This window comes from Rhipicephalus microplus, chromosome 7 (genome assembly GCF_043290135.1).
Source record: "Rhipicephalus microplus isolate Deutch F79 chromosome 7, USDA_Rmic, whole genome shotgun sequence".
Taxonomy (NCBI): Eukaryota; Metazoa; Arthropoda; class Arachnida; order Ixodida; family Ixodidae; genus Rhipicephalus; species Rhipicephalus microplus.
The window spans coordinates 9,435,525-9,455,681 of NC_134706.1; the positions used below are offsets into that span (position 1 = coordinate 9,435,525).

Sequence of the window (20,157 nt, forward strand, 5' to 3'; positions counted from 1 at the left end):
TTTTTCGCCGCTCTTTGTATATTTGCGGCTTTCACTCGGTGCTTGAACCTCCTGTAACTGCTTGAACCCCTAAAGATCGCAGTAAGTGCCGATTGGCAGCTGTTACTTAAACCGGCAGTTAACTTGGAATTTGCGAACGCGCACTAGGACCTTGTGACAGCACTCGCCTCCCAGGAGAGACAAATATATATCGGGGGCCGCCGGCATGTGACGCAAATCTTACTTCAGCTGCGACGTAGCGCATTCCCGCTTTTCTTCTAGTGTTTGTTTCGGAGTTGTTGGGTTCTGAACGCTTATCTGTGAAGGGTCTTGACACCCTCCCTCCCGATTTCAGTGCGCGCGTGTGCATGTGCTGTGCACACCGCACCAGACTTGTCAGCAGGTGTGGCGGTTTCCGGCGCTTGTTTCCGGGACTCTCAGCAGCTGTAATGCCGAGCACCGTGGAGAAGTCGTTTCAACCTTACCACATCACCGAGGAGCCTGCGACGGTGTCGACCGGATTCAGGATCCGAGCTCGCAACAAGTCGTTCGAGGGTCTCACGAAGGGTAAGGCGATCATCGTGCGCCCGTCTGCCGGCGCGGATGCTACATGTCGCTGCCGAGTTTCGTGCGGCACGCCGTACCGCCTGTGTGCTTACCATTTGAATGCATCCACGATCCGAAACCTAGGGTTAACAACCCAACCCCCTGCCGCCTTCGGCCCACAACTTCGACAGCGTTCGTTTCGCCGTATTGCGCAATGAGCGTCGCACGATCCACTTTCGATCCTGATCGGATCGAATTTCGTGATCGGCTTACTCGCTCAAACGGCTGAAAAGAGCCAATCGCTGTCGACAAATTCGATCCCGATCTGGCTCTATCGCGATCGCAAGTGAATCTTGTGATACCGGCATGAACTGGAAGTTGTTCCGGGCGGTTACAGGCTAAAAAAGGGGTTCTATAGTTTCTGCAGTCGCGACGTTGTTTACGACCGCCTAATCATTGCGAAAGTGTTTTGTTTCAGTCTCTGACGCTTGTCATTGCGGCGATTCGATACAGTATTTGAAGCATCGGGTGAAAATAGGCAGCTGCTGTCGACTGGGCGTTTCTTTCGTGCTCCGCGGCAGACTTCCGTTCGTAAGTTAAGTGATGTGCAAGGAGTGACAATCTTACGCGGAGAGGTTAAAAAACAAATTAAAGAAGAGGGGAGGCACGACGCGAGGAAATTTCTGATGTAATAATATAAGCTGTGCAAATCAGAGAGCCTTGACTGATTACTATTAGGTAATGTTCATGCACTGTACCAAGAAAATGCCTCGGTTTTTACTCATCTTACTAAAATATATATTAAACAGGACCAAAAAATGTGACCTTAATTTTTAAATCCTTTCTATGCTAATTAAGAGCTCACAAAATATTTTAATACAGATGGCTTGTACTGACATCATCTTAGCTGCCATGTTGGACTGGCAATATCGGAAAATTGCAGCTCTTGTTGTCAGGCACGGTGGTTTCGCTGCAAGTTCTCGTGCAGATTCGAACAATGCTTCGATTGTGTCTTGCCACATTGAAGCAAACGGTGGCCTTCCTGCTAGTCTTAGTACACACACCAGCAGGATTTCATGGCATTGAATATGATACACTTATATCGATCATTGACCAAGAAGTAAAATAGGAAATTTTTTATTCACTCCCTCGCTGCCTAGAGATTCTATACCGTCTTCTTCAGCTGAATGTGGCATACACAAACATTTATTTGTACACTAATAGGCATATCGCAAACCCATAAGGAAAAAAAATTGGAAAAAAAAAACATGGGTTTCTTGTTACACATATTGAAATGAAGCTTTATTTTCAGCTTTTTCTTCAAAGTTTTTCAAAGCCTCACCAATATATGCTTTTATTTGTGAACTTTTTAAATTTTCTAAACACCAGATATCATGTAAGTAAGTAAGCAGGAGAAACGCAATTGCAATTGTTGATAAGTTTAAAGCACAACTCTTATTTTTACACTACTGTGGCTGCATAGAGACAGCAGAGCATGCACTACTTGAAAGTCTTGCAAACCGTGATGATTGACAGTAGTTTGAACTACAAATAAACATGATTTGCCATGACCAGTTAACGTTGCACAGCATATTAGACCCAGTGCCCGGACCTTGTACAGTAATTGTACAGTAATTAGTCAATTACCTGTTCAAAATTGACTTTGTAGGAAGGCTCGAATAATAGAATACTTCACATAGAAGAGCCTTAATACCCGCTACCGTCATTGTAAAAAGTTTTATCAGGTTCACTTGAACACTTCATATTTGCTTATGTTGTTTTTCTATCATTCTTTTCTTCCCTCTTCTAAAATATCTTAATTTGATTTCTCATCCCTTTACAGCATAGCATGCCAGCAGTATATAGACACTGGTAAAAATCTGTTTTCCTAATAAAGTCTCTCTCTCTTTCTGTCTATAACTGCCATGTTGTGGTACCAGTGTTGTGGTGGTGTTGGTACACTGTGTATTTTGCATCATGGTCACGACATTCATAGGCTACTTCAGCTAGGGAAATATAAAAATTTATGTAGCGAAGGTAGCATTGATAAATCATCTGGCTATAAAAATTTATGCAGCAAAGGTAGCATTGATAAATCATCTTGCTGTTTCAAAGGGCATGAACGGCACATGCCATTAACAAGATATAATCTCAGAGGCTTAGTGATTATAACAGAAAAGCAATGCAAATAGTGACAGGTCATCCACAAGCCAAATGACCTCAATTTCATCACCTAGCATTATTAACATGTTGAACAAGATCATCAAAAAGTACAGGCCAGGCATGCCTAGGATATCCTAAAGAATGTGTTAGGCAAAAGAACCTCAACCATTGTGCACAATAAAATAATTTCTAAAAAAATTGTATGCACTGTGCACAAAAGTGGAATAGCATCCAAGTGTCTATTTGAAAGCTGCATTCAGGATAGAAATGTCGCCAATTTTTTTCCCTCTTTTTTCAAAAGTTTCATGAAAGTGTGATAGCGCTATACGTATGCACTAAGTCTGAGCAAGTGTTTGCAAACAAGTTATTGTTCGCCTTATTCATGTCTGTATTGCTTTTTAATAGCAATTGGCATCCTTGCCTTTCTTCATTGTAAGAGTACAAAAAAAATTTTGTTCACTTACCAGTTCCTTCCTTTTTATAGGACTTCAAACTGTGAGTGGGCCTTGTTTGTTTACTTGCACTGTTGATTTCTTACCATGTGGCATCATTACCCTGTAAGGGCCGACAGGCCAACAGTATGAGTAAATAAAATTGCGGCCTGATATCAGCTCTCCCTCTTTATAAAGAAGGAATGCTCTCAAGATGCAAAAGGTTATCTTGTTTTGAAAGTAAAAGTCTGAGGAAGAATAAAATGTAAAGACTTAGCATGAAATGCTACCTAGAAAGCTTTTTGGTGAGCATCACAGAAAATGGCTGTAGTTTCTAAATCAAGGGAAATTATAAACTAAAGCAACCCTGGTTCAAGACTTCGAGGTCTGAAAATTTAATTAGCGCACACTGTATTAAAGGGGCCCTGCAACACTTTTTGAGCGTGGTTAGAAAACGCTGCCAATCGTTTGTGGAGGCTCCCGGATCACGCGAGCCCAATATTATAGCCCAGCATGCGGCCTGGAATCCACAATAAACTATCAGTCAGCTAAAAATTGCTTTCTCTTCTCTTGAAAAATGACAGAAGAAGCTCAATGATCACGCGCAGAACGCCATCTATCAGCCACTTTATGATTTGAACATGGCACACTCGGTTGTTACAGGGATCACAGTGGTAGGCCGCAACTTGACAACGTGTGCACGCACGGTCACACGAAAAAAGTCGCCTATTTGAAGAAAAAAGAAAAAGTCCTTGTCACGAGGCGCACGTGACGTATTTTCTTTGCCCCTGCCATTCCTTCTTGCTTAGCCTTCAGCGCTTTCGCCGGGATGAGAGAAGAGAGAAGGCGATCGCAGCATGCGGCAATTCTTCGTAACTCCGCTTGTACTGCACGGATTATTAAAAATTTTGCGGGGTTGAATTCATAAGGCAATCAGCTCTTTTAGATAATCCATGCCATTACTTGAAAAAGTGTTTCAGGGCCCCTTTAAGTTATATTCAATTTGCATAGTTCAACTGGAAACAATCTCATTGTTCTTTTTCTTTTTTCCCCCTGTATATGTCCCCCTTACCCTATGCTCTAAGAAGAGCCTGTAAGGTATGTTAAATAAATAAATAAATGTATTTTTTCAGGTTTGGCATCATTACTGCCTCATTTATGAAATCTTCCTTAGAACACTACATGCTTCTCCCCTCCCTAGTCTTTATTTACCGCTAAAGGGCTTGCATCCGTTACACAGACGATCAGTTTTTCTAACATGCTTACAATTCAAGAAATATGCTCAGATTTATCCTAAAAAACCGTGGAAAATCAGGAAATTTATTAAAATTAAATTGGTAGACACTCTGATGTCTAGTATATAGTATCACAGTAACTACATACAAGGTTATGATTGGTCTGTTCATTCCTTTTGGTTCTGCAGAGACCGAGGGTCAATGGAAAGGGCCCTTCTTCTTCATTCAAGCAGCGGACACGCAGTTTGGCATGATCGAGTCATATCTGGAGAAAAAGCCATGCCCACGGTGGGACAAGGAGATAGCGCTCACCGAGAAGGCCGTCGAAGCTGTCAACCGGATGGAGCCAAAGCCACGGTTCTTCGTCGTCTGCGGAGACCTTGTGGATGCCATGCCTGGTGAGAGCAGATGCCCAGATAGTCACTCATTGGGAATATGAAGTGAAAGTTTGGGAACGTGATCCAGCAGTCATATAAGAGGCTCAAGAAAACATTTGAACTGCACAAAGTGAGCAGGAAAAGAATCGTAATTTTACAATATGCATTAGGCATTTATTCCTTATGTTAAGGGCTACATATCTGTGACAGTCACTAAGTAGTTAGGAATAGCTAATAGAACTAAGAAACAAACTAGTTTGGGCACACTTATATTTTGGTTGGTGCAATGCTTATGGAGACGAGAACAAAGCTTAAAAAATTCAGTGCATGCCGTGCAATTATTTGAGCTTTGTACGTATAACAGGGCTTCACCAACTAAAAAATGAATAAGTATGGGTCTCATTCATGATGTCATGCTGTCACAAACGAGCTCTCATAAATAAGCGTGCCGCCGAATTCTGGCGACAGTGACGATACCAAGCGCCAGAGAGACGCCTCAAGGTCAACGCTAAAGAAGAAAACAAGCATCCAGACTCCCTGGGCGCACCGTCCCTCCCCCTCGGAAGCGTAGTTTCGCCGACCAAGCTCCTCACATCAGCCGCCGAGCAAGCCCTGGAAAGATCTCGAAGGAAAGGGGCGTGGTGATGCATAGTTGCGTCACGTGTCGCAGACGGCTCTCGAAACGTCTCGTCCTTTCCCCAGTCTTGGCTGTGCATCGTGCCGATGAAACGATTAGAATTTTCTGGAATCTAACACAAAAGGTATTTAAGCGAGCAGCGGAAAAGGGAGACCAGGAGACGAAGACAGTTTACGCCAGCGTGCGTAGGCAGGAGATGAAGGAAGTTTTGCACAAGTGTGCATAGGGTCATTCTGCCGTGTCGGCGAAGGCTTTTGTCGTCAGTGACAAAGCATGTAATGAAGAAGGTTTCCACCTGAACGGTGAAGGCTTGTGCTACAAGCAGAAGAGTGTGTCTACCGCCAGCGAGCGGAGACGCATTGCAGCAGCTGCACATGGGAAGCCGACGTTTTACTGATGAAGAAGTATGGTGCTTGGAAAGCGGCCAATCGAAGACGCGAGGTTTCCTAGAAGAGAAACTTCGGGGTCAGCGGATCGACAACAGTGCTGGACTTTGAGTGAGTGATTCTTGGAAGAGTATTATTCAGACATTGTTCCAAGGACTTTGGACTGAATAAGTTTTCGAACTCTTTAGTCTTTTAGTGTCTTGGTTGTTCGATGCATGTGATTGCGTTGTATTGTAGCGCGTATTGTTGTTTGTGCCCGTTGTTTCAAGTGTAGTTGATTGTATTTGGTAGTTCGTTGCTAGCTTGGTGAAATATTGCACTGAACTATTGCCGAGTGTGCATGTTTGTGTATTGTTTGATCTGCCACACTTGAGGATATAATTTTGTTTTGTTTATCAACTCTCGGCTCTGACTCGTTCTTTGGACCACAGCCGACGCCCGCTGGCGCGCCAAATAGGACCACTTCTAAATTGTCCGTGCTTTCATGGTGCAGTTCGACGGGCCGATACTTCGGCCCTTAGAATTATCCCGGCGATCGCCTCCTTAATTAACGGGACCTGTGACACGTGCACACAGTATGAACAGATGCCACTTGTGTCACACCTAGCCATTTGCTGCTTCAAGATCTGCCAAACACGACCTTCGCAACAGTTCACGTCATGCCTACATTGGGTGCATTCCCACGGAATTGAAATCAAATGTGCTCCTTACTGAGACATAAATGTTGTAAAGGGATTCTCAATAGTTGGAACGACTCCGGATACCCAGCACTACGATATCTCACAACTTATTGCTTAGTTTGGGGAATGCTAACCACCTATGGGCGCCACATGCACAATCGGGCTTGCAAATATAGGGGGGTTCAAATAATTGAGGACATTCAAAGCACACTGGATACACCTCCAAACCATTTCAATTTGATCTCTGCTGCAAGTTTTATGATAAGTAAAGCAACTTGTAATGCAGACGAGAAAGATGTGAGTGTCTACTCTGGGCATCATTTGGGAGCCCTGTCATTGTTTCACATCATTAATTATTTTTTCTTTACATGTGTTTTACAAAATTTAACATTGTTTAGTAATTGAGTAGTTCTAGCAAGCACTAGGCATGAAATAGTTGTCATGTTCTGTAAACCTCAATATGAAGGAATGCTATGAAATTTCTTGAAAGTACTATAAACACGTAACAGGCTATCCAATTCTTCTGAAGGTGGGCCTATCTTTGATAAAAAAGTTGCCTCGTCATTCTTGGCTAGAGTGACGTCACATTACACCACTGCACCTGTCCTTCGCGATTTTTTTATTTTTTTGCAGAGGCTACGGAGTGGTGAAAACTACTCAGAATGTGAATATATAGACAATCAAATCATATGAAAATAAAATTTTATTTACCACCAAGTAGATGAAGGAGCAATCAGAAAGGCAACACAAGAGTAAAAGTTCGCATAATAATATATGTGGAACAGTTGCTAAAATATCATCTGAATCCAGGCCAAACTAATGGGCACTTATACGTGTATATGGAGCCTCGCCGCGGTGGTCTAGTGGCTAAGGTACTTGGCTGCTGACCTGCAGGTCGCGTGATCGAATCCCGGCTGCGGCGGCTGCATTTCCGAAGGAGGCAAAAATGGTGCAGGCCCGTGTGGTCAGATTTGGGTGAATGTTAAAGAACCCCAGGTGGGTCGAAATTTTCGGAGCCCTCCATTACGGCATCTCCCATAATCATATGGTGGTTTTGGGACGTTCAACCCCACATATCGATCAAATCAATAATTATGTGTATATGGATACTTCTACAGTAAATGCTCGTTAATTCAAACTCTGTTAATTCAAACTTTCAATTAATTTGAACTGACACCTTGAAATCGGAACAGCCCTGTGTATTTCTTTGGGGAAAGCTCCCGATGATTCAAAGGCATTGGTATCCGCAACAGTCAATTCGAACTGGGAGCCCCTGGTTTTTATCGATCCTCGCAGAATTCGGCCAAGTGATCACAATGTGTGGGAAGACCAAAGAGAACCAAAATTTACTAGAGGCTCAAAACAACGATAGAGCAGCATTTCTCAGTAGACGAGAATTTGGATACAGCGATGAATCTGTTGGGCAATCTGCAAACAATTCTCATGGAGTCTTGACTGAAGAAATGCAAAAAAATGCAAATTGCTGCTTACTTGTTATTTTGATTACATTAACTGTGTACTATAAAAAATGTTTTGAAGCATAAATGTCGTCTTATATTTCGACATTAAGCTTCGCTACTCTCATGTATTCATGCTGGTGCTTGCTTCTGGTGTATTAATGACTTCTGGTGTATTAATCAATAAACTGCATTCACTGTTGAAGCTCACTGAACTTAATTTACAAAATCAACTGCCAGAAACGTCTGGTAGCTTCTAATCCACAATAGTCAGTCAGGAGGTGGCATCTTTAGGTTTTGCCGGCCCAGTGTAGCACCATTTCTGTAGTAGTGGCCACCTGCTCATTCGAACTCTGCTTAATTAGAAACAGTTTTATAGTCATCTTTGAGTTTGTAATAACGAGCTTTTACAGTACAACATAGATGTGCATTCTGCATGTGGAAGGGGTTTAAATTGCAAGATAATAAAGGAGAGGGTGATTAATGAGCAGTCATAATCGTGAATCATTTAGTACCACCTAGGGAACACTTATACACATGCTTGCGTCCGCCCTAATCTGCCTTGCTTCCGTCATTTCTCTGGTCAGTCTGAGCTCAGAATACTCGTGCTGCCAAACTGCGGATCGCACCTATAATCCTTGCAGTGCACAGACAAGTGCGCGCCACCTGCGAGAACCTTCAAGGGCGACACACATTCTCCGAGTCGATCCTTTAACCATCAACCCATCTGGCTGATGTACACTTTTTTGCATTTAACGGTGCTTTATACACAACACATTATGTTGGACCAACTGGCCCAGTCTTCCACTAGTGCGAGAATAACTCTGGGGGCACCTGTGCATGTTCTTATGTTGACATTGTTGCAGGGGATGAGCTGAAGCCGGAACAGGAGGCTGACTTCAAGCGTGTCTTCTCCAAAATGAGCAGTGAGGTGCCACTGGTGTGCGTCTGCGGCAACCACGACATTGGCAACCAGCCCACACCGGCCAGTGTGTGCGCCTACAGGAACAGCTTTGGTGACGACTACTTTACCTTCTGGTGCAGCGGCGTTATGTGCATTGTCATCAACACGCAGTACTACGAGGATCCGTTGCTGGTGTGTACTTCTTTTGAAATTTCATTCTTGTTTAAATTGTAGAGGAGTTCGAATGTTCGAATGAATGCTACGATGTTCGTATTCACTTTGATTTGAATTTAAGTTGTGAGAATGAGGTGTTTCTGAGGTTGAATTGTATTTATAAACATGATTTTGTGCAACCTAAGTGTTGCCTGATTTCAGGTCCAAAACAGGATTAACTGAGCTCTACATTTACACATCTATAATCTCCATGTTGGAACCAGCATTTTTTTAAGTCAATACATTTGTTACTGTAGCAGCATAGAGTTTCTTATAGATACACTAGGGGGAACTCTGGCACTAGTGTCTATGAGAGTGAGGCTTATAACTGCTTCGTCACAAAACAAACATCGATAAATGTTCAGTAGTTGCGCTTCACCACCTTATTAATTTAGGCTCACCATTTCAAATCGGCTCACGCAGTTCAAAACAGTTTGTTCCTTTATTTGAAACAAAACCAGAACACTGAAATAAACGAAACCACAAGTGCATTGAAAACCCACAAGCATGAAGACTAGACAACCGCTGCGCCAGAGTCCTTTCTAGTTAATTTGAGGAAACTCTATGTGTAGCAGAGTTTAAAAGGCAGCGTTGCCGCAGTACGAAAGTGTGATGGTAGTGAAGTATATTGAAAATCTTAAGAGGACACTGCCAATCAAATGCTGACTATATTTTTCTTCGAGAAGTTGGAATAGTCAAATAGTGAAATTCCAGTGTGAATTGAATCGAATAACCTGCACTATTGGAAAAATTTATGAGATTTACCATATTCCTACACCCCTAATGTATACCTACCAAGTGGCTCAGCTGGCTGGTACAGTAGAATCTCAATGATATGACTACGGTTTATGTGAATTTTGCAATGATGCGAATTTTAAGGTTGTTTTGGATCGGCTACATCATATAAAGTATGCCTTGATTCTGTGTTACACGAGCAGTTTTTCCAGTAATCGCGGATTATACGAACGTGCAATTGAGCGCTGCACAAAGGCAGTGCTACGCGGCTTGTCTGTGGGAGGACTGATCTTTTTCGTGTCGACTTTGCGGCACGGTTTTTCGGCCGCTTAAGGGGGCAGACTAGTCTTTGGGACCAAAAATTGACAAAAAAATTATTTTCTTTAAATTGACATATTTGGTGTTTTGCAAGTATTTTTCTATCTCTCTGCAAATTTTCACGCACCAGGAAGTAGTAATTTTTTTGTAGTGTCATTCTAACTGTCCAGATTCTTGGTGCTGTTAACATGCAAAACTTGCAAAAAAAATGGGGAGCCGACTTTAAGGCTTGTTTATAATTTGCCAGCACCTGTGTCTAAAGCTCTAATACCAATTTATGAGCGCCTTTATGAGGATTGCAAAACATGTACACCATGATTGTTGCTTTTTGAAGAAACTGTGTTTTCAGTTTTTTTCCATTTTTCTCAAAAAAGTAGATTTGCAACTATTCAATTTTGAGGCCTCAACATCTCTGCAGCTAGGGCAGGTACAACAATAATTTTCTTTGCAGTGGAAACCTGTATGTGTGTAGAATGCAAGTGTGGGAGCAGAATTTAGTGCACATCCCCTTTTAATTAATTACTAATCCGAATTGTAAAATAATTCCAACTGCTTTTGAAAATGGATAGTTCGTTTCGCTGTAAAATAACCAATGAAGGCCTAAAAACATAAACTTTACATACTTTTACTCTATAGTCATTAGTCTATGTTGGCATATCCTAAATATCATGTTTAATTAAGCCCTTTTTTATGGCTTCCTTAAACAATACGGGTTGAACTTAAGTTATCTCAGGCACAAGGTGCAGTTACAGGAAAACTAATTAAATATTTGAAATCAGCCAAAAAAAAAACTGCATAACCCTGTGCAGTTAGATCAAGATCACTGAAGAAATGAACAAAAAATGTCTAAGACCAGTCTGCCTCCTTAAACGGTGAAGCGAGCGAATTTTCTACTAGTTTTGTCACTTTTGCTCTCTTTGATGCCAACTGTAAGCGCGCCTTTAAGTGCCAGCAGCATGAGTGAGCAAAGCGGCACTTTATTGAGAGACGGGGAAGGCAGGAAAGTTCAAAAGAACACCGTGGACTTTTTTTCTGCAAGAAGTAGCTGACTGCTATAAAGTTCTTGTTATTTTCATGATCAGCTTTACAGGGACACTAAAGAGCAAAACAATTTTTTGCTCATCTGTAAAGTACGAGTTCACATTCGCAAAAACACCACTCTTACTAAGACATAATGCCTAGTAAGTGAGAAAACCCATGAAAAAAAAAAAAATGTGAGTGACGATGCCACCTTGAGGTTCCCGCACCAAACATCGTGACGTAAGAAATTTTGAAGCTGTCTACTAGGTCCTAAGTAGCTTCTGATCGATCAAAATGAAGTACTTTATAATCTGTGGGTGCATAGACTTAGCATGTGAAGTTTCAGAGAGAGAGAGAAACAACTTTATTGATGGCATAGCAAGGTCGGTAAACTTAATTTGCCGGTGGTTCGAAGGGTGGTGGCCAAAAGCTTGCCACAACCGTTACGGCCCAGTTAACCACTTCTGCCTGAAGACGGTAGTCAGCTGACGACAGGAGCGACTCCCACGCCTCGAGGGAGGAAGCTGGCAGTATTGTTCTTGGTGGGGGGTTACCCTCGCATTCCCAAAGAATGTGATTTTGGGTAGCTTTTACGCAGCTGCAATGTCGGCAGTTTGGTGTAATCTCTTCTGGGTAAATTTTAGACAGCCGATGAGGGCTGGGCAAAGAATCTGTTTGAATTTGCCTCCAAATCATGGCCTGTTCCCTTGATATATCTGCCTGCGGGGCCGCGTATGTCTTGCGGTTCTCTCGGTAATATGCTGTAATTTCGTTATACGTGGTGATCCCTTCCTGCGGGAAGTCCAGGGTGGAGGGGTCCACGTCCCGGTTGATTAAACCTCGGGCTACGTGGTAGGCCGCCTCATTCCCTGGATTCCCCACGTGAGCGGGCACCCGTATAAGTTGTATTTCATTGTCCCGTTTCTTATTTTTGAGAATGTTGGCCGCTTTCAGCCCAACACAGCCCATCCTAAAATTCATGAGCGCTCTTTTCGAATCACTCAGGATGGAATTGGTAGCAGGAATTGAGGTGGCCAGCGCAATGGCGGCTTCTTCTGCTTCTAATGCTGAGGCCGTTTTTACGGTGGCTGCAGTAATAAGTTCCCCACAGCCGGTCACCGCGCATATGGTGTAACGGTCTCTTGCTTATCGAGCGGCGTCAACATACAGAACGTTTGGGCGATCCTGAAATTGTTTTGTGAGGTTTTCTGCTCTTGCCTTTCGTCTCTCGTCATGTATTCCTGCCAGCATATTTTTGGGCAGGGGTTTGATTATAATGTCTGCACGAGTCGCCGCTGGCAGGAAAACCTTGTTGTTGAGCATGCAACTAGTGCGTCGTCCGAGACGGTTGAGTATGTGCAAGCCTGCTTTGGTTCGTGAGAGCCTTCCTTCTTGGGCCGTCAAATGCCCTTCTATTAGTTCCTCCACTGTGTTGGGGATACCAAGGCACAGTAGTTTTTCTGTGCTTGCGTATCTGGGAAGTCCTAGGGCACGTTTATATGTTTGTCTAATTAGGGAGTTTAGTTTTTCTAGATCATTCTTTCTGAGTTGGTAGTAGGGGAACGAGTAGGTGACTCGACTGATTACAAAAGCGTGGATTAACTTGCATAGGTCGGATTCCTTCATTCCCTGATTTTTCGTTGCCACTCTCCTTAGAAGCCTAGTCGTTTGCTGAACGGATGCCTGTAACTTGTTGATAGCTTCTGTGTTATGAGTATTATGCTGGATGAGCATTCCTAAAACCCTTATTGTGCGAACAGTGGGGACAACGTTCCCATTTACTGTGATATCGATTGCGAAGCGTGCTCCACTGTAGGGGTCATCCTTCTTGTTTTTGGTTCTGATTACTAAGAGCTCGGATTTGTTGGGAGAACAACTAAGGCCCACTTTCTTTACGTACTCCTGTACAGTGTTGGCGGCTGTTTGCAACGCGTCACAGATTTGCCCATCTGAGCCTGTGCAGGTCCATATGGTGATATCATCAGCATAAAGCGAGTGCCTAATGTGTGGGATCTGATCCAAGAGAACGGGCAGGCCACGCATCGTAATGTTAAAGAGGAATGGTGATAACACGGCTCCTTGTGGAGTGCCCCGTGTTCCAAGGGTGATTTTGTCGCTTTTTAGGTCGCCAATGGTTAGTTCAGCCGTGCGTTCATGCAGAAAAGTTCTGATATAATTGTAAGTGCGACTGCCGACATTCATTTGGGCCAAGTTGTCTAGTACAGCAGCATGGGACACATTATCAAATGCTTTAGTGATATCCAGGCCCAGGATGGTCCTGGTAGCCGCTGTGTGTCTAGGATTTAATATATCATTGTGAAGTTTCAGCATTATATTCTGTGTGAATAATTGCTGGTGGAATCCCACCATCGTGGGGGGTAGCAGGTGCCTCGACTCTGCATAAGCTGTTAGTCGTCGTAGAATTGCATGTTTCATTACTTTCCCTAAACATGATGTAAGGGAAATAGGCCGAAGATTTTCCAGACTCAATGTCTTGCCCGGCTTGGGAATAAATATTACTCGAGCATGTTTCCAACTTGGCGATAGTGTCCCAGACGCCCAATGTTTGTTCATAAGGTCAGTAATTGCCGTAATATACTTATCGTCTAGGTTACGCAATATTTTGTTGGAAGTTTGATCATCTCCTGGGGAAGCCGCTGTACGAATACTATTCAAAACAGCACGTATTTCCGCCTCGGTTATATCTCGATCTAGCTCATGGTTAGCATTTCCAGAGTATTCAGGCATTCGTGACGAGTCTACCTGTGTGTTTAAATACCTGTTTTTCAATTCTTCCACTAATTCATGGTTGGTGCCCGTGTATTTGTAAACGAGCTGATGCATTTTATTGTGCGACGTGCTTTTAGTCTGCTCAGGATCCAATAAGTGCCTGAGGAGATGCCAGGTTTTTTTATTTCCTAGCTGACTGTTGAGCCTGTCGCATAGCTGATGCCATTGTGTTTGACTAAGTTTTTTTGAGTACTCCTCGATGTCCCTGTCAATTTGCGCAAGTCGGCGTTTCAACTTTCGATTGTGCTTTTGGCGGAGCCGTCGGCGATGTAAGCTGGCTTGTGCTTCCCACAGGTGCACAAGCTTTGAGTCCGGGATGGGGCCGTCCCGCTCCATTGGGGTTTCGCATGTAGCCCGTTTAGCATCATTAGTGAGATCGGTAGTCCACTCATTGAGATCTTCGATGGTGGTTGTTAAGCGCTTGTCTCTCAGGAATCGAAAGACATCCCATTTCGTGTGTTTAGTAGTGAATTTTGTTTTTTTCCAGCCTTTAGTGGGTACGTTGATGGAAAGCAGGTAATGGTCGCTTCCTAAATGTCGTTCAGTGTTTTCCCACGTAACTGTGTAAGCGTTTTTATTTAACAAGTGTCAAGTCGGGGGTTGTGTTGCGACTGACGCTATTCCCAATCCTGGTTGGTCGGTCGGGCAGCGTGAGTAGGGTAAGACCCAAGACCCTAATCATTTCCCATAGTTTAGTGCCCTTGCGGTCACATTTGGGGTAGCTCCATTTGGTATGTTTGGCATTAAAGTCTCCCATTATTATCAGCTGTGAGTGACCCGCTATTCTGCTAACTTTTCTTAGAAGTGAAGCAACGTGAGTACTAGTATCTCTGGGTGGACTATACGAATTTAAAACATATACACTGCTATCTGAGCGTTTGTGGGGGAGAAGTTCTACGAGAGTGTGAACTATTTCTGTATATTGCAAGTCATGTTGGATTGCTGTGATATTGCGTTGCACCAGTATGGCAGTAGCCGGTTGCTTACTGGCAGTGGTAAATTCGTTGAATGCGGCATATCCAGACAGTTTCGCAGGATAGCCTGTCTCCTGTAACGCAATTATATCAGGGGACTGGTCGGTGGATTGGAGGTGAAATTGCAAAGCTGCCCATTTCTTGCGGTAGCTCCTGCAATTCCACTGCCAGAAGAGCATGCTAGTAGCGTGTGCCATCTTTTCGTGATTATGGCGTTGCCCTGACAGATTGGGTCGAGGGCATTTTGGGACTTTTGTGAGCAATGGGCTGCGTGGGAGTTGAGGACGGTGTCTGTGATGTGATTACGCTGGCCGCAGCTGCACTCTCGGTTAGAGTGGGAAGCAAATCTAAGCGAGCTGTAAGGTTAGTGAGAGCCATACCAAGGGCACTGATACTCTCAGTGAGCTGTTGGTTTTGAGTTGTTCGCTCCCTAGACATTTTGTCGAATAAAATTTCTAGCCTTTCAATTCGATCATTGATTTGTGAGACGTTCGGGTCTGTAGTGGTATTTACGGCTGTTGGTTCGGCAGCCTTACGTTTCGTGCCCCTGACCGCGTCTACGTCCATTGTGGCAGTGTTTTCATTTTGCGCGGCACAGGCCACGATCTGTTCGGTACTGTTCGTAATAGTGGCGCTAGCGGGCGCTTGTTTGCGTTCCAATTGTTTAATTTTATCATTAGCGGCAGCCAATTGTTGTTGCAATAGTTTGACCTGTTCTGCCAACTCCCTCACCTGTTGGTTTTCGAAGGGTTGTGTCTGCGGCTGTCGCTGCTTGTCCGTCTGCCAAGCAACACTCTTTGCATGTGGGACGGCCGGAAGTCTGTTGTGGTGATCCCGAGTCCTTGACAGGGATCGGGAGCGGGCCCCGTTGTCAGGTCCGGTAGCACTGGTTCTCCTTCCCCCAAGCGGCGGGAAAGATTCTTGACAGTTCTTATTGTCGGTAGTAGTACCCTCGGTCTGGGAGTCGGAAAGGTGCTGAGTTGCTTTGTCAGTGCTCTTGTTTCCTGGAAGCTTCTTTTTGAGGAACCGGTATTTACAGTTGTGACTGCCGGTTAGGTGGCCGCCTTTGCAAACGACGCATTGCACCGGACAACTGAGTTCTTTGCTGTCGGTAGGTTGCGGGTGGCTTTCGCCACAACGACGACAGTTATCCTTTTTCGGCTTCGGACACACGTCGGTCCTATGACCAGTTTGTCTGCAATTGAAGCACGCCTCTGCCCGTTCTCTGAAGGGAAAGATCAAGAGCGTGAAAGCAAGGTAGCGGACATGCTTGGGTAGGGTATGACCAGCGATGGTTAAGACGAAATGTCTAGTCTTTCCCAGTCGCCGAGCGCTTACGATGTCGATAGTTGGATTGCGGGCGCGAAGCTCGTTGAAAATCTGGTCATCACTTTCGAAGCTGTGCGCATTGAATATTATGCCTCTAACCGAGTTGTCGGGTGCAGGGGTGTACACAGCCATGGCACAAGATTGGTCGGCAATTTTCACTTGGGTAATCTTCAGGTAAGCCATTGCACGGTTCACATCAGGCATGATGACAGTGATAGTGTTGTTGGTCGGGTGAATGCGCATCTGGTCGGTGTGAAGGACTTCGGGTGAGTCGAATCCGGCAGCGGCGCATAAGGCTTCAGAGAGGCGGGCTGGTCCCAGATCGGCTAGGTGTAATGAACCCTGCGGTCGCAGGACTATTTTGTAGTCTTCCGGTGGTAACCGTGGCAGTGGGCGTCGCTTTGGAGCGGGCGGTGGTCGTGCACGGCAAGGAGTCGGCTTGCCGCGTTGGTTGTCGGAGGTCTGAGCGCGTCTGAGCTGCGCTCGGGATTAGGACGGCGATATCGGCGTTTCATGGCCAACGCAGTATGTGACCACGATCTGTCATTAAGTTCTTCATCAGTTGTTGGCGTTCCTGTTACGACAACTTCCATTTTCCTGTCTGGGACGCGCTCTGGAAGCGAACGCTGATAGAGAAAGGCGGCGTCTTGTCGCAACGACGCCGGAGTTAGGGTAAGCACGGCGGCCTAGCATAGTCAGGCATGGTGCGTTGCATTCACAGCAGCAAAACAACGACTTGCCGGTGTGAAGTGGTGATTTCCAACAGTGCTTGGTGTCGTCTTGGAGCGTTGGGTCACTGTTCAGACGTAGAAAAGGGAACTTGTGGCGATGCAGCAAGGTGAAAATGCAGAGTCCATGCGAAACGTGTCCATGAGCTCTGGCGATCACAGCGCCCTCCTGAAGTTTTAGAAAATTTCGTTGAGCCAATGCCGCAAAAATACCGAAAATACATTTTCAAGTTTTTTACCTCATGCGCAGAGATTCAAAATTTCTTACCTCATGCGCAGGGTGCAAAAGTTAAAAATGAAACTTTAACCTTGATTCTCTCTGCTAATAATCAATTTATTATAGTAAAATATATGGCATTAGAGTTCTCAGAGTGCACATTGTCAATCTATACCAAGTCATCTTTCCTCTTTAGTGTCCCCATAACTTGTTTTTTATTTTTACGAATTAGGGATGATACAAATATTTTTTGTGCTCCCTTCGAACTCGTGTCATGGAGATTCTACTGTATTCCATTGCCAGTGAACATTGTATGGTGCAGGTGCCAGATTTGGCGCACGAGCAGGAAGTGTGGCTGGACGAGCAGCTGGCGGAAGCGCAGCGGACGGGTGCCAAGCACGTGGTGGTCTTCCAGCACATCCCCTGGTTCGTGCGCAACTTTGACGAGGACAAGATGTATTTCAACTTCGACCCCGAACTGAGATTACGGATGCTCGACAAGTTCCACAAGGCCGGTATGGCTCTTTCATTGCGTGTGTGTGAAAAGGACAGGTGGAGGGGTTGCCGCTAGGGAAGTACAGTGAAAGCTCGTTAATTCAGATTTCATGGTACCATAAAAGCTGTCCTAATTAATCGTATGACGAGGTATCCAAAGTATCAAATTATCATGAAAACATCGAGTAAATGTCTATTTCATTAATGCTCTTTCATTTTCTCGAAAAATCTGTAAATACAGCCATTAATTTGTACAAGAACCATGCAAAAGCTGCAGTTTTTGTCATTTACAACTTTGTTCGCAATGTGAACATAGCTGAAGATCCCCCCATGTCTTAATCTTAAATCTTCTCTGAGTTGTCCCTTACTGCTTACCAATAATGCCGTTTTTGGTGGTTTTCTGAAAGCCCACAGCTGTTTCGGCTGTCCGCAACCTTCGCGTCAGACATTTGCAATGCTTCACACTCGGCGTGCTCCAAGAAATGTCCAAATTGATCGGATTGCTGCCAGATGTGTCCGAATTAACAAGAGTTTGTTGCCATCAAACAATCCATATGCTGGCCGGGTCCAAATAATGCATCCAAATTATTTCATGTTTTCAAATTATGAGTGTCAAATTAGCGAGCTTTTGTTGTACTAGTACTTGCAGCAAGAGGACTTCTAGTTGGCTGGTTGGTGTTTTTTGATTATAATCGACAGGATTTGGAACACTGATGCAAATAGCACGCCTGTTGTACATCCCTATGTCTATTATGATGCCTATTATGATGACTGGTGCACACTGTATAACTACTTTCTATGACAGCATAGCCAAAGCTTTGTTGGACAAAACTTCAGCGCGTGTGTGATTACATCAAGCACCCCATCTTTAAGCAGTCTCAGTCTTAGTTTTTCAAGTGCCTCCAGCATGCCATCTATTATTTTTTTAATGATTATGGTAGTCAACTGAATCATAAACATTTATTCTCATTAATTCCAACATGCACACTGTGTTTGCATAATAGGCTTCATCTGCAATATCATTCATACAAGCAAAGCTCTTTTTTTATTGCCCAGGCAGGCGTATACGCTGTCTGGGTCATTACATTAGGCATGGAGATCTGTTTGCGAGAGCACCTTTTCCAATCACCGTAACCGTTTGTGCTGATCATTTGCACATTTCTGTAGTTGGAAGAGGAGCTGAAGTTCTCTTGTCACTTCCAAGTCAGAATCCTACGAAGTAGCCTGCGTGCAAATTTTTAGGCTGAATTCACTGACTCCGCGGAGTGTGCGTGAGGTTCCCATGAAATAGCTTTAGAGGTGAGCTTACAGTAGCATGTCAAGCAAGCGCCCCCCCCCCCCCCCCCCGCTCTACGGTGAAGAATAATCCAACCAGATTTCCAAGGGGGTTCTCGCTCGGCTCCAAAATGGTAATTGGTATTTATTTGGCACTTATTTCAGATATCTTGAAATATGGAGCAGGGCGCTTGCTCGGCTCTTTTCAGTAATTCGTATGACCACTTTTGTTCTTCAATGAGAAACTTCTTTTCCCGCCCACTATGTGAAGGTGTGCGGGCCATCTTCTGCGGCCACTACCACCGCAATGCCGGCGGCTTCTACAAGGACATGGAGTTGGTTGTGACTTCTGCCATCGGAGCGCAGCTTGGCTGCGACACCCACGGGCTTCGTGTCGTGAAAGTCCGCGAAGACAACATCGAGCACCAATACTACGCATTGGATGAGATCCCAGAGACGGTCTGCCTCCACTGACCCCGACCCTTGGCTGTAGGTCGGGGACTTTCAGCAGTAGGCCTTTTGGGAAGTCAGAAGTGTATCCGTGAGAACTTTTGTGTGCGTGGCAGCCGTAGGTTCGCTCAAATGAATCTGACGAAGTGTCGAGAAGTAGGTATTTCCAATTTGTGCGTACGTGACGATCTAGGTCGGACGAGGAGTTGCGTGGGGAGTAGTAGATTTATTATGTTTCGTACCACATGTTTACTCGTCAGATCTACAGGCTTAGTCGACTTCTTTTTTTTATCATAGGGATGTTACTGGAGGAAAACTCCTAGAAAATGGAGAATTAATGTCTGAACTGACAAAATTAGTGGGTAGAACCAAACAAATTTAGAGGTCAATTTAATCTTCTATCGCATATGCCCACTTCGCAATCTTTGTGCAACACAAAGAAAGTATTGCACTGAATGAGAGATTTTGTGCTTATGAATCGGAGTAAAAAGCCCTAAAAGCATGTGTTAAAGGGGTCATCAAGCACTTTTTCAAGTAGTCATCAAATGACCTCAGTATCGAAGTTTATGGCCTCAGGAATCTACTGCTGTAAAAATATTTTTCAGTGTGGCCAGTAGAAGCAGAGTTACAAATTTATTGCGCACATTTAGAATTTTATATTATCTCCTCCTGACGAACGCTCTGAAGGCTACACGTGGGTGGATGGCAAGGAGCTATGTCATTACATACCACGAACTTGAATGCACACCATGAAGTGCGTCAATCACTCTCAGTATGCTTATGGTATGTGCTAGTGTTTCTACTGCCTAACTTTAGCA

The 20,157-nt window shown here is 44.3% G+C and overlaps 1 protein-coding gene across 2 annotated transcripts; it reads left to right on the forward strand.

The window, feature by feature from the left end:
• The first annotated feature begins 116 nt into the window (after positions 1 to 116).
• LOC119180024 (serine/threonine-protein phosphatase CPPED1) lies at positions 117 to 19,425 on the forward strand. 2 transcript variants are annotated; one of them, XM_037431156.2, is made up of 5 exons: positions 117 to 546; positions 4,543 to 4,752; positions 8,758 to 8,987; positions 17,442 to 17,634; positions 19,161 to 19,425. In XM_037431156.2, the coding sequence occupies exons 1-5, from the start codon at positions 348 to 350 to the stop codon at positions 19,361 to 19,363; spliced, it is 1,035 nt and encodes a 344-aa protein (XP_037287053.2). In that variant the 5' UTR covers positions 117 to 347; the 3' UTR covers positions 19,364 to 19,425. The 2 variants fall into 2 exon arrangements, with proteins under 2 accessions (XP_037287053.2, XP_075724744.1); XM_075868629.1 differs by lacking the exon at positions 117 to 546 and adding an exon at positions 1,441 to 1,481.
• Positions 19,426 to 20,157: the final 732 nt, after the last annotated feature.

Coding starts and splice junctions, on each gene's coding strand:
- LOC119180024 (XM_037431156.2), top strand. CDS start 348: ATGTGCTGTGCACACCGCACCAGACTTGTCAGCAGGTGTGGCGGTTTC. Junction 547..4,542: donor GTTCGAGGGTCTCACGAAGG/GTAAGGCGATCA, acceptor TTGGTTCTGCAG/AGACCGAGGGTCAATGGAAA. Junction 4,753..8,757: donor CCTTGTGGATGCCATGCCTG/GTGAGAGCAGAT, acceptor ACATTGTTGCAG/GGGATGAGCTGAAGCCGGAA.